Source organism: Mixophyes fleayi, chromosome 5, assembly GCF_038048845.1.
Source record: "Mixophyes fleayi isolate aMixFle1 chromosome 5, aMixFle1.hap1, whole genome shotgun sequence".
Lineage (NCBI taxonomy): Eukaryota > Metazoa > Chordata > Amphibia > Anura > Limnodynastidae > Mixophyes > Mixophyes fleayi.
The window spans coordinates 230,752,299-230,768,514 of record NC_134406.1 but is presented as its reverse complement, the minus strand read 5'-3'; the positions used below and the strand labels follow the sequence as shown (position 1 = coordinate 230,768,514).

Here is a 16,216-nt window from a genome sequence, read left to right as displayed (position 1 = left end):
ATGATAATATCAAGTTCTCCTTTAAGCAGCAGTTATAACAATACATACTGAATGTCATCCATTGACCTCAAATAAAGGCCATCTAGAAATGGGGAAATGGGAAATCTCGTGAGCCTACTTATCCTTACTGTAACCTTGTTGACTTGACAGAACAAGGCTGTCAGATTAATCCCAGATCAGGAGCCAGAAGTCCATTCGATCCACTGTGATCTGTGAGTGTAAAGAAAGCCAAATGTTCCTTTGCCCTTAGTTAGAAGACAAAGTGACAGACATTGTTCTGTGTAATGGGGACAGTGACCAGGTGTGGCCAAGAGAGGAAAAGACCTTCATGAGTCATCAAAGAACCAAGAGTACCAGTCGTGTTTATGCTTGAGGCTCAGATGTAATGGTTCTGCATGGTGCTTGGTTAGGAGGTAGTAATGTTTACTCCACATTACCCATTAGGAAGTGATGATCTCTGACAGATATATATACTTAGCATTGCATCCACCTGGATAGAGATAAACAGCCAGTACTGTGAGATACATGTATGAAGGTGTCAGGATCCAGGAGGGATTATAATTTACAGCTGTTGAAAGCAGAGAGTATTTGTAAAGTACTGCTCGTTGCATTCCCTGGTTCAGGGTCCTCACACCCAGTTCTGGGACTCTGTTTAGGGTCCATCCCCCTGTGTACCATTTTGTATCCTGAGTGTGAGGCCACAGGTCTCATCGCAAGTGCTGGATTTAAAGTATACTTAGTACATATTACTGTGCCTGGGCATTCTATACTACACTGTGTGTTATATGATTACTGTTACTGACTGTTCCTGACTGGTTCCTGGCCATCCTTGTGCCTGCTTTTTTTTTGCTGATTAATCCTTACTGCTCCAGCCTGTGATTGACCATCGCTGCCTGCTTGTGACCCTGACCTTCTGACCTAGATCCTGTGTGGGTATTCTTGACTTCTCGCTTGTTCATGTGTACATCGGTGTCTCGTCCTATTGTCATCTTATTTGTGATGCTTTATACTGTTAGTCTGGGGGAGATCTAAATGGCATGTGGGGAAGGTCTGAGTGGCATGTGGGGAGGGCTGAGTGGCTTATGAGTGGTGTGTACGGAGGTCTGATTGGCGTGTATGGAGCCGTGAGTGGCAAGGTTGGGAAGGTGTGAGTGGCATGTATGGAGGTGTGAGTGGCATGTATGGAGGTGTGAGTGGTATATGGGGAGGTGTGAGTGGTATGTGTGGAGATCTGAGCGGCATGTGGGGAGGACTGAGTGGTATGTGGGGACATGAGGGGAGGTCTGAGTGGCATGTATGGAGATCTGAGTGATATGTGGGGACATGGGAGGTCTGAGCGGCATTTGGGGAGGTCTGATTGGTGTGTACGGAGATCTCAGTGGTATGTCGGAACATGTAGGGAGGTCTGAGTGGTGTGTACAGAGGTCAAGTGGTATGTGGGGACATGGGATGTCTAAATGGTATGCGGGGACATGAGTGGAGGTCTGAGTGGCATGTACGGAGATCTGAGTGGTGTGTGGAGACATGTCTGAGTGGTATGTGGAGAGGTCTGAGTGGCATATACAGAGGTCTGTGTGGTATGTAGGGACATTTGAGGAGGTCTGAGTAGTATATTGAATTTTCAGCAGGGCTACGAGATCCCTCAGCTCCCAGGACAGCTGATACCCTTATTATTAGACTAATGTACAGGAGAGAGACTGGGCACAACTTACATAATTTTATTAGTAACTGTTCAGATGGTTTGTACAACACTGGTACCCTGGATTTCTGCAAGACCATAGTAGCATTATATAGCTAGGACAAACTTATTTCCAATCCACTAAACGCCATCTATAATATTTTCTCTTCCCAGGAAGACCTATCCAGGTGCAAAAACCTCACAGTCTTATATCTGTATGACAATAATATTAGTCAGATCAGAAATCTTGGATTTGCAACAAATTTAACTCATCTGTACCTCCAGAATAACTGTATATCCTGCATAGAAAACCTGAGTGGATTGAAGAGACTGGAAAAACTGTAAGTTGAACTATTGTTTCATGACTTTTCAGTAATGTAAACACAATAACACATAGGGGTATATTTACTAAACTGCAGGTTTGAAAAATAGAGATGTTGCCTATAGCAACCAATCAGATTCTAGCTGTCATTTATTTAGTACATTCTACAAAATAATAATATGTGCAGCATGGTGAGTTGATGTTTTTTTTTTAAGGAGTCTGCCTGCTTCCCCCACCAACGCAATGGGTGGACTCAGCCTGTAGTCACCGGTTCGCCGGATTGAGACTCAAATTAGGTATCAGTTCTGGCGAACCAGTGAGAACCAGCTGAATCCCACCACTGAATGTGGCCATAGCTATTAATGAGATCAGGGGTACCAGAAAAACCATGATCTCTGATGGTACAATGGATTTTTTAAATTTATTTTTATTTTATTTCATTTTAAATTGTCTGGCATGGCATAGGGGCTGATTCATGATCAGAGGCAACCTGCACGCAACTTGTGTTTAAAAAATGAGCACAGAATTTGAGCTTATTTCCAATCGTATTTAAATCTAAGCGGATCTCAGTATACCTTTCCATTTGAATCTGGTTATAAGTACACTCTGCCTAAGCGTACTTGCTGTGTGTAGACAGACAGAACAGACTGCAGTATAGGCACATGCATATGTGCAATATAAATTCTCATCAGAACACATGCAAGAAACATTTTATAAATTAATGCTCATAATGCTATAATCATTAATTGAAATATGTGAGGGTTTTTTTTAAATGTTTTTTTCCATTTTTTTTAATAGTAAATACATAAATTATGCATACAATGTATATTTATTTTTTCGATTTTCAGATTTTCTTTTACTTGCATACAAATGTTTTTTGCTATGTAGTCAGGGCCGCCGAGAGGGGGGGGGAGCGGGTACATTTTACCCGGGCCCGGCCATGCCAGGGGGCCCGGGCCGGGCCCTCGCTGAAATTTTTTTTTTATTTTATTTTGTAAAAAATTTTTTGTATCTTGCGGTTTTTAAAAATATATATATATATTTTTTTTTTCCCGGGGGGTGGTCCGTTGGTGGGGGAGCTATAAGAAATAAAAAAAATAAAATAATAAAAAAATCAATACTCACGTGACCGCGGCGCCGCGTCCCTCCTTTCCTGTCTTCTCCATTCACACTGACTGTCGGGCATGACGTCATCAAGTCACGCCCGACAGTCAGTCAGTGAGGAGCGCCGCAGCCAGACAAGACCAAGGCAGAAGAAAGAGGAGGAGACAGAAGAGAAGAAAAGAAAGAAGCTTACAAGAGGTAAGGAAAGAAACTGAGAGGCAAGGGGGAAAACAGAGGGACAGTACTATAAAAAAGGGGCAGAGAGGCACAGAGGTATACAAGGACAGAGAGGCACAGAGGAAAACAGAGGCAAAGAGGCACAGAGGAAAACAGGGGCAGAGAGGTACAGAGGAATACAGTGGCAGAGAGGCACAGAGGAATACAGGGGCAGAGAGGCACAGAGGAATACAGGGGCAGAGAGGCACAGAGGAAAACAGGGGCAGAGAGGCACAGAGGAAAACAGGGGCAGAGAGGCACAGAGGAAAACAGGGGCAGAGAGGCACAGAGGAATACAGGGGCAGAGAGGCACAGAGGAATACAGGGGCAGAGAGGCACAGAGGAATACAGGGGCAGAGAGGCAAAGAGGAATACAGGGGCAGAGAGGCAAAGAGGAATACAGGGGCAGAGAGGCACAGAGGAATACAGGGGCAGAGAGGCACAGAGGAAAACAGGGCAGAGAGGCACAGAGGAAAACAGGGGCAGAGAGGCACAGAGGAAAACAGGGGCAGAGGGGCACAGAGGAAAACTGCAGAGGGGCACAGAGGAAAACAGGGGCAGAGAGGCACAGAGGAAAAAAAGGTGCAATGAGGCACAGAGTTAAAAAAAAGGGGAGAGAGGCACAGAGTGAATAAAAAGGGGGGAAAGCAGCATGGAGGTCGCAGTGTAGTTGTGATGGGGCTTGTTGCAATGTAGTGTGTGTGCGGTAGGTGGCGGCTAATTAATGGGCGCTATTTTGTTTGTAGGGTGATGGTGAGGCAATTTAATAGTAGGGACTATTAATTTAAGATGGGGTGGTTTGGGGGCTATTGAATCTTGGGGTGAGTTTAGGGAGAATGAGGTCTATTTATTAAATGTGACTATGAGTTATTTAATGGCAGTGATGGTTGCGGGAAATAGGTATTGCTGGGGCTGTTTGCAGGAAGTGAAATAGGTTTATTTATTAAATGTGAATACTATTATTTTAATGTTGGGGCTGGAGGAAGGCCTAATTATTAATCGTGAGTGCTATTGATTTAAGGCCGGGGCTGGCTGTAATTTTCTAAATGTAGCCATTTTTTTTTCAAAATAGGTCCTTCAACATTCCTGGATCCGGACAAGCCGCAACAAAAGAAAGCAGCAGCCACAGGTGGAGAAAGTGAGAAGAACAGGTAGGAGAGAGCAGCACAGTGTGTGAAATGTTGTGATTCTAGTAAGGACAATACCAATTTTTGGTGAATGTTGTGCCCAATGTAAGGTGTAGGCCAAGACTGAACTGTTTGTGTACACACTGCATTGTTTGTATACTACACTGTGGTGGTAGATGTCCTGAAAGTCAGGAGTGCTTGAACATATGTGACGCTCTGGCGAATTGAGAGCCTAGTGGTTTTTATGTTAGCCACGCCCCAATGGCACGTTTGCCACGCCCCCAAATGCATGACCACACCTCCCAAAATTTTTGCACCGCCATTTGGCTAGCCACGCCCCTGAATGTATGACCATACACCTAAATTACGGCGGCGCAAAAAAATTTTGGGTCTTACTTGAATATGAGGGGGGCCCCATGAATTTGTTGTACCCGGGCCCTGAATTCTTCTTGGCAGCCCTGTATGTAGTCACACGCATACATGTTGTATTTAATATAAAGATGATGACGTGAGAGTCATATCTATTAGGCACCTAAAAAAGACGTACTTTAGTGAAACCTATAACTTGAATCGGTCGCATCTGTGTAGGCATGTCATGGGCACACGCTTACTGTACATTGCCTTCGTTCATCCGTCCCTTCCCTTCCCTCCCCTGTTCTGCTACTCAAGTCATGGCAGTAGTAACTGTCATTTGCCTTTGGACATGAATTTCAAGCAATTGTATTCTTTGATGTAATGTCCATTTCTGAGCACACGCAGGGCTAGTTTACACAAGATACGGCACACAAAGGGAGTTACATCTGAAGATCAGTCAGGCCCGCAGTGTGTGGTGAGGGTGTGATTGATTGCTTAGCCAATCCCTACTTCACCTCGTCCCAGCAAGCGATAGATTGTGTCCTTCCATTCCCCAGAATAGTACATTGGCCCTCTTTGTCCTACTTGAAAAAATGGAGAAATATAGAATTTAACAAACATCAATTAATTCAATTAATTCAACACTTTCAACTAATAACCACCAGGAATAATAAGAATGGATAAATGTATCTTCTGGAGTACATGCTGTTTTTCTAATAGATATTAACTACTTTAAACCATTATAGTTATGCCATAGTAGGATTGTTAGTTACCACTCACACAGCTTGTTACCTATTGTAGCTATACTCAGTTTTACATGTATGTTTCCATCATCTCACTATCATGATAAGTATCTGATTCATAGGGATCTTACAGCGAGTATAGCTTCATTTACACTCACATACACTTTATACATATTGTTTCTCTTAATACACTTTGTTTATCTTTGATATATTATTTTTGTCATTTTTCATTGACACTTTCTTTCATTTTTTCACATTTTCATATTGTCATACATAGATATATATGTCATTGTTTTACCTTCATCATAATATATTATGGATATATGTATCTCTGTGGTTTTCTGTGCAAAACTGAACTTATATTGTATGGAAATGTTCTCCTTCACTTGTTTCATACAAGATATTTAATTAGGTTTGTGTAGCATATTTACTCTGCTGAAGATCTGGCTCTCGGGCAACTTAAAGACCAATTGGTCTCTGTACATTGCTTATTATTGTTGTATGTTACATTGTCCACCTTATTATTTATGGTGTGATATTTAGACTAACGTGTATGTGGGGGTCACATATTTTTAAATTGCTTCTAAGAAAGTATGATTAATAGACTAATAGTTAAAAAAAAAGTCATTAAGGCAAGTTAGGCAAAAAAAATAAGTAAATGTTCTCTGGGATAAACCATGTTACAATGCAAGGGGTGCAAATTAGTTTATTATTGTGCACATAAGCTAAATACTGGCTGTTTTTTCATGTAGCACACCAATACTTGACAGCTTTATATTTACACTGACATTTAAAGTTGATCTAGGACATGCCCTACCCCAACTATAAATCTGTCACAACATTATAAATTTACATTCCCCTCCAATGCAACATGGAGTTGCCCAGGTGCAAAGTTACTCCTTTTTTATGCTTTGCTCTCCTTAAAAACTCAGGCCCATTGTTTATATTTTGTAAACGTTATCTAGCGTGCTTGTGCTCCTATTGTAGGGTTTCCCTACATGTTTTGCCTTTAATAAAATTGCCAATTTAAATATGTCTGTCAAAATCACGGAAAATCGGAGATTTGACGAATGAGCAGGTTAATACACTTACCCCTAGGTATGAATTACTACTGTATAATCCATTTATGTTCCACTATAGCATCGTTCTCAAATGGTCATTCTTCCACAGTTATTTAGGTGGCAATTATATCACTGTCGTAGAGGGTTTAGAGGGTATTGAGGAATTGAGAGAATTGCATCTTGAGAATCAGCGGATTCCAGCTGGAGAGAAACTACTGATTGATCCAAGAACACTGAATTCCCTCACTGTAAGTAACTACATCATATGCAGCTTGTACATGGACTCAGTGGTGGACCTAGATTTTTTCTTAGGGGAGAGATGATTTAGCATAACCACGCCCCTCCTTCACTGTGGTTGGCCCCGCCCCCTCCTTCACTTGGATCGAATCTCTCCACCGCAATTTAAAGGCATGTGAAGTGCTGCTGGGGGGGAGGGGGCGATTGGCCCGATCGCCCCCCTTTGGATCCGCCACTGCATGGACTGTGCAGCAGATGTTCTGGATTTGGTCTCTACCACCAGTAATTAAGACAAGTGATTGGATAGTCAAGTCCTACATATACTGTGCTTCCCACCTCACATATACAATAATGTTTCCTAAAGTCTCATGCCACTTCTGTATAAATGGTTGGGATCACAGTTTCCAGGGATTATAGCTTACTACAGGCCATTTGGAACGGGGCCAGGACACATTTTTAGAAGTTCGTTATTTATTTTTTGTAATATATTTTATGGTGGAGGGCTGTGAGGGGCAATATAGGTATTGTCAGTATGTATACATGGCTAAACTCTATATACTACAGTTTAATACAATCTTCAAATGAATAATTTTTTTTTACAGAAGTCTCTCTCCGTGTTGAATATCAGCAATAATAATATTGATGAACTAAAGGAACTCGCAGTTTTGGAAAACATAACCCAAGTTGTGGCTGTGGATAATGATCTAAGAGATATTAAGGTAATATTCAGTTTCAAGAAATCACAAACCAGTACATTAAATCTTTGTATTTTTCCTTCTGTATTTAGAGGCTAACAATTAAAAAAAATATATAATTTTAGTAAATACTAATGCAATGCCATTACTATACACTACTTGTCCATGGTTTATTTTAGTTATTTCATTGTAGGTCTTTTAGACTCCATCTTCCTTAAAAAAATATAGCACTATTTCAGTATTGGAAAGAGCACTAAATTCCCTTTCCTGTTCTTACGTAGTAGAGCAGCAACAGTTGCTCAGTGGATAGTGCCTTATTTCTGGAAGTTGTTCCAGCAACCTTACTTGCAGGGGCAGAACTATAACCATCGCAGGGGATGCGTAACCTATGGAAACCAGATGTACAGGGGCTGGATGATGCCTGTCCAACCCGTACGCTGGTCCCCGCTCTGCTCTTCCAGAAGCAAATCCAAAACAGGGCTTCGTTGTACATGTCTTGACCACCGTTTATGCTTCTAAAGTCACAGTGAGGGCCCCCCAAATTCCCAAATTTTATAGGGCTTGGCGATTTAGTGTCATGTCCCTGCTTACTTTATGAGTAAATACTGCCCTATTATGAGATATGTATGTTACAACAAACCTCTTTTACTTATGTCTATCCTCTATTATTTAAAACATAGACATAGGGTTACATTTATTGTTTTTATAAGGATTTTGCATTTTTCCCCGCAATATTGTTGCTCGTTATTATTACAGCTGCCGTGCAACAAGTTTATGACTTTTTGCAACATGTTTTTAGAACAAGAAAATAGGGAGGGAGATTATTTAAAAATAAAGCATGTCCCTATTTCGAAGATAGTAAGTGTATTGTAATACATGTTAACTGATACACTTTTCCAAATATTTTTTGTTATTAAAAATGTTGCATAGTACACAGGGCACATTGAGCAACTTAGTTCTACAGCAGCTGGTGAGTAACATTTAATCGTACTGGGGTCAATGCGCTCTATGGCAATATGGGGGAGCCATAGTAAAATTGGCCTATGTTTATATACAGTTATAGAGAGATTATCATGACCGCTCCCAGTCTGCTAAAACTGAGATGGTAGAACAGATACAAGTCGGTGTATATTACACTTTTTCTGTCTTGAATGGATATCTGTAATATGTGTAAATACAGTCTGTGAGGAAAATATAGTGCAAGTGGTACAGTGAGTGAAAGTAGATTATGTGACTATGCTAAACTCTTCTGTAGTTTAATATGACTTACTGTAGAAGTGACATAGCCTCAGATGATTGGGTAGTATAGGAAGTACCGAGGAAGGATCTCTATAGGAACAAAACAAGTGTATTTAGCTCAGTGGTCAGGGAACAGGGGTAAATTACCGCAAATGGGGTAAAAATTCCTGGGGGTAATGCTGCCGATTCACATGCTGTCAGTTGGATTGTAGACCCCTTTAAATGTGAAATTGCTGTTGTACCAGAAGAGCCTCAAGGGTTGGCAGAGGCACTTCTTGAGCTTCGATGCAATAATGAAGCACGTATTGCATTTGAAAACAAAGCAGATCTGTCATATTTTTGGATATCAACAGCTGTAAAGGCATTCACATCTGGGAGTCACTATTTATGATTTAGGTGTAAATTTTTATCTATCACACTATTATCCTTTATACCTCAGTGTGTCCTTGTATTTTACTACGGTAATACACTATGTGGCGCCCTGTTTCTTGTATTTTTTTCTAGACTTTCCAGATTCACCGTCTGTTTTGGAACTGGCAGCCGCCTGCAAATAGGACTTTGTGTATTCCTATTATTTTATCTGAACATTGGACTTTATTGTAGGAGTGGGTTATGCGCCGTCTTTATTATCTGTTGTTGCTGTACATATATATATATATATATATATATATATAATGTATATATGTATGTACATAGGATCCGTAGTTGTTCAACAAATGAACAGACCAGCACCAGCAATAAGAACAATACAAAATTTAATAGAAAAAAATAGAAAGATACATCACGATAGTATGTCCTGCCCAACAATCCTTTCAGCTAGACAGCTAGGTTGCTTTCATCAAGGGCCCCTGTGATTTTGCATTTTGCTTATTGCTGGTGCTGGTCTGTTCGTCTGTGGATCCTGTTTTTTGAATTATGGGCTGTGCACAGCTTTCCAAGTTTTGATTTACTTATTTATTGTGAATTGAGAAAATCCTCATGTATATTTTTGTATATATATATCTATATGTATATATTATATAATAGCAACCTTAGAGACAACTTAACATACTGTGTTTTATAAGGGCCACACTATTAAACAAAAAGTTTTTTTCTCTCAATGTTTAATAAACTACATTATAAAGTTGAATGTAGAAGTATTGACCCCAGTTAATTTACATTTCTCTGTAGTTTAGTTTATGATTATGCTGTTGAAATTTCATCTAAGCAGATTTATCATCATTATGACTTTAATGTATTCAACCTCTGCCCAGTATTGATTATTGGAAGAACATAAACAAAAAGATGGATTCATTTTTCTGATGTCTTAGTCGGGGGCCAGGATGCACAATATAGATTTTCCTTTCCCACAGAGATGATGACAAGCAGTCAGATGAGTGACAAATTGCTGTCTGAAGTCCCAGTTAAGGATCTGAGTTAAACATTTCCAATAAAAAATCTTCTCCATTGTTCAGATGCAAGTTCATAAATGGGCAGTGTTAGCAGAGGAGAAGGCTATGGCCAGTGTTACTTCCCCTGTGTATGAATTGTGATTTCTCAGTAACTTCTAAGTGATGGTGTGACATGATCATTTATCAAGTAGAGGTTGCATAAAAAGGAGCTGGTCCCTCTAGTAATAGTTATTGAAAGGCTGGAAAGTGAGAGCACATTATTAGAGACAGGAAGGCAATAAACAAGTAGAGCGTATCCAGAGAAGTAATCATATTTCACCACAGGATTAGAGTATTCTAAGATAAACATACACTGGGAGCAGCCTGTTCTGGGTCATTTATCAAGTGAGTAGCAGTTAGCAAAAAAATGCTTCAGAGTAGCAATGTATTTATCAAAGGCTGGTGCTACAAATTGTGCGTTTCTTTGTAATGTATCATTTTCTACTTTCCCTGATGAACATTATTAATCTAAAAACCACAAAAATAAACACTAGTGCCTGAAGAATTTTCAATATATGTTGTGAAATTGGGAATAAGGTCAGGGAACAATGAAAGTTTACAACATAGTTTTCTGTAATGCTCATTTGGAGGGGTTTATTTTTCTAGGGTTTCACAGTTAGTTTAGAGCAGAAGGCAGATTCCCAGGAAATTGTCTGTATGTCCTTTTCATTAGGTTCATTTGAATGTACAATGTATCCATCACTTATACACAAAGGAGAAAGCCATTTTGTAAACTGAACCAATACTCAAATGCAGCCTATCATGTTACCATGATTTCACAGTAATTCAGTGTTTTCCCATGGTAATGCTGAGGATGTTTTTCAGTGGGGCGCTATTGTTTGTAAAGGGTTTGGACTCACCCTGGGTGTTCACATTATTTAACACTAGTTGAAGCAGTGGGTGTTCTTGGTGGCATAATATGATTAGATGTAAGGCAATCATGGGACCCTCACATCCAGTCAGGTGCTGCGCTCTATGGTCAGGAACACCTGCTGCTTCAGTCTCTCCTCACTGATTAAATTATGCAATCGGCTGGCATTTGGCGGTTCTATAGCACCTGTCTGGTACACACAGCCGTTTTGTTGGGATATTTATGAGATTGGAGCCTATCAATTCACCAGGAACCAGTGACGCCAAGTACCTCAGCCATGTTACTAGTTTCTTGTGAATTGATTGATAGTCTACATTGTAAGGATTTCACTATCTAAGTGAATTGATAGGGTACATTCCACTTATCTCACTCTATTTTAGTGAACTGATAGGCTTCATTCTAATGATCTTACACTAAGTGAAGATCATTAGCCTACCAACCATCCACTTAACCCCCTCATCTTCTCTACTCGTTCTCCCCTCTCTCCTCCTGACCCCCCTTTTCTCCCCCATACTTCGACTGCCTCTCTTTGTGCCTGTTTGTTTACCCCCCTTTAGGATGTAAGCTCATATGAGTAGGGCCCTCTTCCCTCTTGTCTCCACTCCTGTTCTTTTGCTCCGCCGCTACTGCATTAGCCTGCCAGAGTTTCTGAAGTATTGGTATTTTTTGTTTATTTTTCTGTACTGTCTCTCCCTGTATAGTCTACTCTTTGTTCTGTGTACGGCGCTGCGGAAATCTTTTGGCGCCTAACAAATAAACGATAATAATAATATTAATAATAATTGATAGGCTACATTCTACTTATCTCACTTTGGGGCACATTTATCATTTATCGGGAAAAATGAGAAATACTTATCAATCCTTATCGCATGGATAAGGATTGATGTATTTCTCAAATTTATGAAAAATGGATCACAGAAACAGCAGTTCCGAAAAACTGCTGTTTCTGTGATAAAAAAAACTATACTCACCACTGCCTCTTCGGACGCGCTGTCTCCGGATCTCCTCCTCTTCAGCTTACTTTCTGTTCTTCATGCAACTGCGCATGTGCCGTCCAGAAAGCTTGAGGCTGTGACAGGGAGGGATCACAAGATCACTCCCTGCACATGTGCTGTCCAGCTCTGCTCTCCGGAGCAGAGCTGGAGATAACCAACAAAAGAAGTTTTAGCAGCATTTCGGATGATGTACGCCAGCTTCAGCAGTACATTAACACAACAAGTTCCCGAAATTTTTTTTTTCCGGGACTTGTTAGATTGCGGCAGGAGCAGTCACCATACTGTTGAATGGTGACTGCTCCCAAAAATGATGAGGAGTGCAAAGCAGCAGATATCCATGATATCTGCTGCGATGCACCTTTAATAAATTTGCGTAGGACACATCGTGGCCTAATTTACACGGTAAGTGCACGATAGTGCACTACCGTGATTTCTTAAATATGCCCCTTTGTTAGTGAATTGGTAGGCTACATTCTAATGATTTCACTATGTTAGTGAATTGGTAGGCTACATTCTAATGATTTCACTATGTTAGTGAATTGGTAGACGACATTGTAATGATTTCACTGGATCTTAGTAAATTGATAGGTTACATTCTAATTATCTCACTCTAAGTGAATTGATAGGCTACATTCTACTTATCTCACTCTCTATATTAATGAATTAATAGGCAACATTCTAATGTTTTCACTGGATCTTAGTAAATTCATTGGCTACATTCTCTTAAATATTGGATAAGACCTCAAAATAGCTGTGTCCGCTTTGTGTAGGTGATGGGTATACTTAAGCGTGAAACTGAGATGCCCTTACAATTCCCTCATGAATAAAAGACAAAGCTTTACCAAAACTCTCCATGGTAGTCTGTGGTTTTTTTTCTTGCTACACTTATGCCATATATGTAAGCAATTATAGGAATTAAAATGTTTCAATCATCTGAAACAAAACTAGCACTTCACCTGGCAATAAATGTCAGTTTGGACTTTGTTAATTGTAAAATTTCAGCCTAAAGCATATAAATCAGGATTAAATAATCCAATGCCACAGTGGAGTAGCGCTGGCTTCCTTTGTGCTGGAGCAAACAAGAACAAAGTAATTTCCAGTTCCTGACCGCTACTCCCTAATCGCTGTCTTCCATAATTCCCAGAACATAACTATAACCTACACTACTAGTTGCACGGCAGTGCTCATTGATACACCTTTCTTCCTGTAATGGGATCACATTGTCACTTTTTATCATTCCCCTGGATGCCCATTGATCAGTTATCACTGTGTTTTCTAGAACATATACTATTTTTATATAAGTAAAACACAAGATCAATAACAGCAATTTTGTGTCATCAGTAGTGCACTGAAGGTGGTCACAATGGTCATGACACTGTGAGCGCTGACTGACAGAATCATTGGACAATTTGGCCAAAAAATCATCACCTCCAGTGTAACTGGTGTGTCACTCACCGGACTTCTAGACCTGGAGTTGGGCCAGTTGTCCCTCTGCCAGCGCCTGTGCTGCGCCGCGGCCGCCCGCCATCTTAACTGTGTTTCTGCGCATGTACAAACCCAGAGGGCCCTTTATAACTTTTCCTTTATTCGTATTGGCTATACATTAGCCTTTTCCCTATGTAAAGCACCTCTGACCCCTCCTTAATTGTCTGATCTTGATTCTCACCTCCTCGTGTCAGCTGTGCTCTCTGTTCCTGTGGCTGTAGTTACTTTCAGCGTTCCTGCCTCATTACACTGGTCTTTGAGTTCCCTACCTGCATCTCACCTGTTGGCCGGATACTTCTCAGCCACCTCCGTGGTAAACCTGATTCCCGCTGTATGCTGTAGTGACCGCTGCTTCTCACCTGTTGGCCGGATACTTCTCAGCCACCTCCATGGTAAACCTGCCTCCCGCTTTATGCTGTAGTGACCGCTGCATCTCACCTGTTGGCCGGATACTTCTTAGCCACCTTCGTGGTAAACCTGCCTCCCGCTGTATGCTGTAGTGACCGCTGCATCTCACCTGTTGGCCGGATACTTCTTAGCCACCTCGGTGGTAAACCTGCATTCCGCTGTATACTGTAGTGACTGCTGCTTCTCACCTTTTGACCGGATACTTCTCAGCCACATCCGTGGTAAATTTATCATTCATTGACTTTGTGCTATTATCGTTTTTCTAATCATTCGCTGGCCATCTCTTATTCCGTCAGTGGTGAAACTACCTCTGGCTCACCACCACTGTCGTGCTGTATTTCTCCAGTTGGACTGACTCCGTTAGCCTCATATGGGATAACATTACCTCTGTTTATCCCATAACTTCTGTTTCCTCTCTCTGCCTGTCTCAGCCACCTCCGTGGTAAACCTGATTCCCGCTGTATGCTGTAGTGACCGCTGCTTCTAACCTGTTGGCCAGATACTTCTCAGCCACCTCCGTGGTAATACTGCCTCCCGCTGTATGCTGTAGTGACTACTGCATCTCACCTGTTGGCCGGATACTTCTCAGCCACCTCCGTGGTAAACATGCCTCCCGCTGTATGTTGTAGTGACCGCTGCATCTCACCTGTTGGCCGGATACTTCTCAGCCACCTCCGTGGTAAACCTGCCTCCCACTGTATGCTGTAGTGACCGCTGCATCTCACCTGTTGGCCAGATACTTCTCAGCCACCTCCGTGGTAAACCTGCCTCCCACTGTATGCTGTAGTGACCGCTGCATCTCACCTGTTGGCCAGATACTTCTCAGCCACCTCCGTGGTAAACCTGCCTCCCACTGTATGCTGTAGTGACCGCTGCATCTCACCTGTTGGCCAGATACTTCTCAGCCACCTCCGTGGTAAACCTGCCTCTTGCTGTATGCTGTAGAGACCGCTGCATCTCACCTGTTGGCCGGATACTTCTCAGCCACCTCCGTGGTAAACCTGCCTCTTGCTGTATGCTGTAGTGACCGCTGCATCTCACCTGTTGGCCGGATACTTCTCAGCCACCTCCGTGGTAAACCTGCCTCCCACTGTATGCTGTAGTGACCGCTGCATCTCACCTGTTGGCCGGATACTTCTTAGCCACCTCCGTGGTAAACCTGCATCCCGCTGTATACTGTAGTGACTGCTGCTTCTCACCTTTTGGCCGGATACTTCTCAGCCACATCCGTGGTAAATTTATCATTCATTGACTTTGTGCTATTATCATTTTTCTAATCCTTCGCTGGCCATCTCTTATTCCGTCAGTGGTGAAACTACCTCTGGCTCACCACCACTGCCGTGCTATATTTCTCCAGTTGGACTGACTCCGTTAGCCTCATATGGGATAACATTACTTCTGTTTGTTTATCCCATAGCTTCTGTTTCCTCTCTCTGCCTGTCCGGGCAGTTGTTGCCACAACCATCATATATTTACACAATTGCTCTTCTAAGTATCATCGCATCATTGTTACCGTCTATCTCTATAGTTAGCTGTACTCCATTGCTCTGTTGCACTCTCTTGAGGACCGCGACCTGCGTAGTGACGCCGCAAAAACCCAAACCCTCTTGCGGGGGTCCCTGGAGAAGACCAGTTGCTACGTTAGACTCTGCGCCTCGAGAGTAGTGATAACAACTGGCAGAACACTGGGTCAAGAATTCTAGTGATCGTGACATGGTGCTGGTCACATGCACAGGCTGATAGCGGTCATCTGCCCACCGCATTTGGCAACATGCTTGTTAATGATCCTAACGATTCTCTTCTGCAGTGGCTAACGATAGGTCTAAAGTCTAATAGGAATCCCAGTATTCACCAGGAACCTCTATAAGGCAGTAATGGACTTCTTTATATAGAACCCACAGGTCATGGTCCCTTCCCAGGCTAGTCTCACCAGGCAACAGCTGATTGTATTTAATCCAAGCCAAATGTTGGGGCAGGCAGCAGTAGTTCAAGATTAATAAATAAAGCCATGACCTGGGTCAAGAGTACAGGAGCAAATCAATAACAAGCTGGGCCAATAACAGAGAGACAAACTGTAATAGCAGAGGTGTACAAACACATCAAATAATCCTGTTGCTCAAGAGCACAAGTAAAGTGTGCTTAAATAGCTGGGAGGATGGCGTCACAGGCCATTGGTCATCAGATGTACCCAGGCATCTATAATGAAGGTGGCCTTTCAATCATATGTGTCTGAGAAGCACTGTGCACAACA

General features: G+C 41.8%; 1 protein-coding gene across 4 annotated transcripts in view; it reads left to right on the top strand.

Moving 5' to 3' along the window:
• The window catches only part of PPP1R42 (protein phosphatase 1 regulatory subunit 42), a 41,618-nt gene that overhangs the window by 12,748 nt on the left and 12,654 nt on the right, over positions 1-16,216 (top strand). For all 4 annotated transcript variants that reach the window (XM_075213603.1, XM_075213602.1, XM_075213604.1 and 1 more), the window contains exons 3-5: positions 1,853-2,019; positions 6,715-6,853; positions 7,445-7,561. In XM_075213603.1, the coding sequence (XP_075069704.1) occupies positions 1,853-2,019; positions 6,715-6,853; positions 7,445-7,561 (423 nt within the window). The remainder of the gene's footprint in view (positions 1-1,852; positions 2,020-6,714; positions 6,854-7,444; positions 7,562-16,216) is intronic.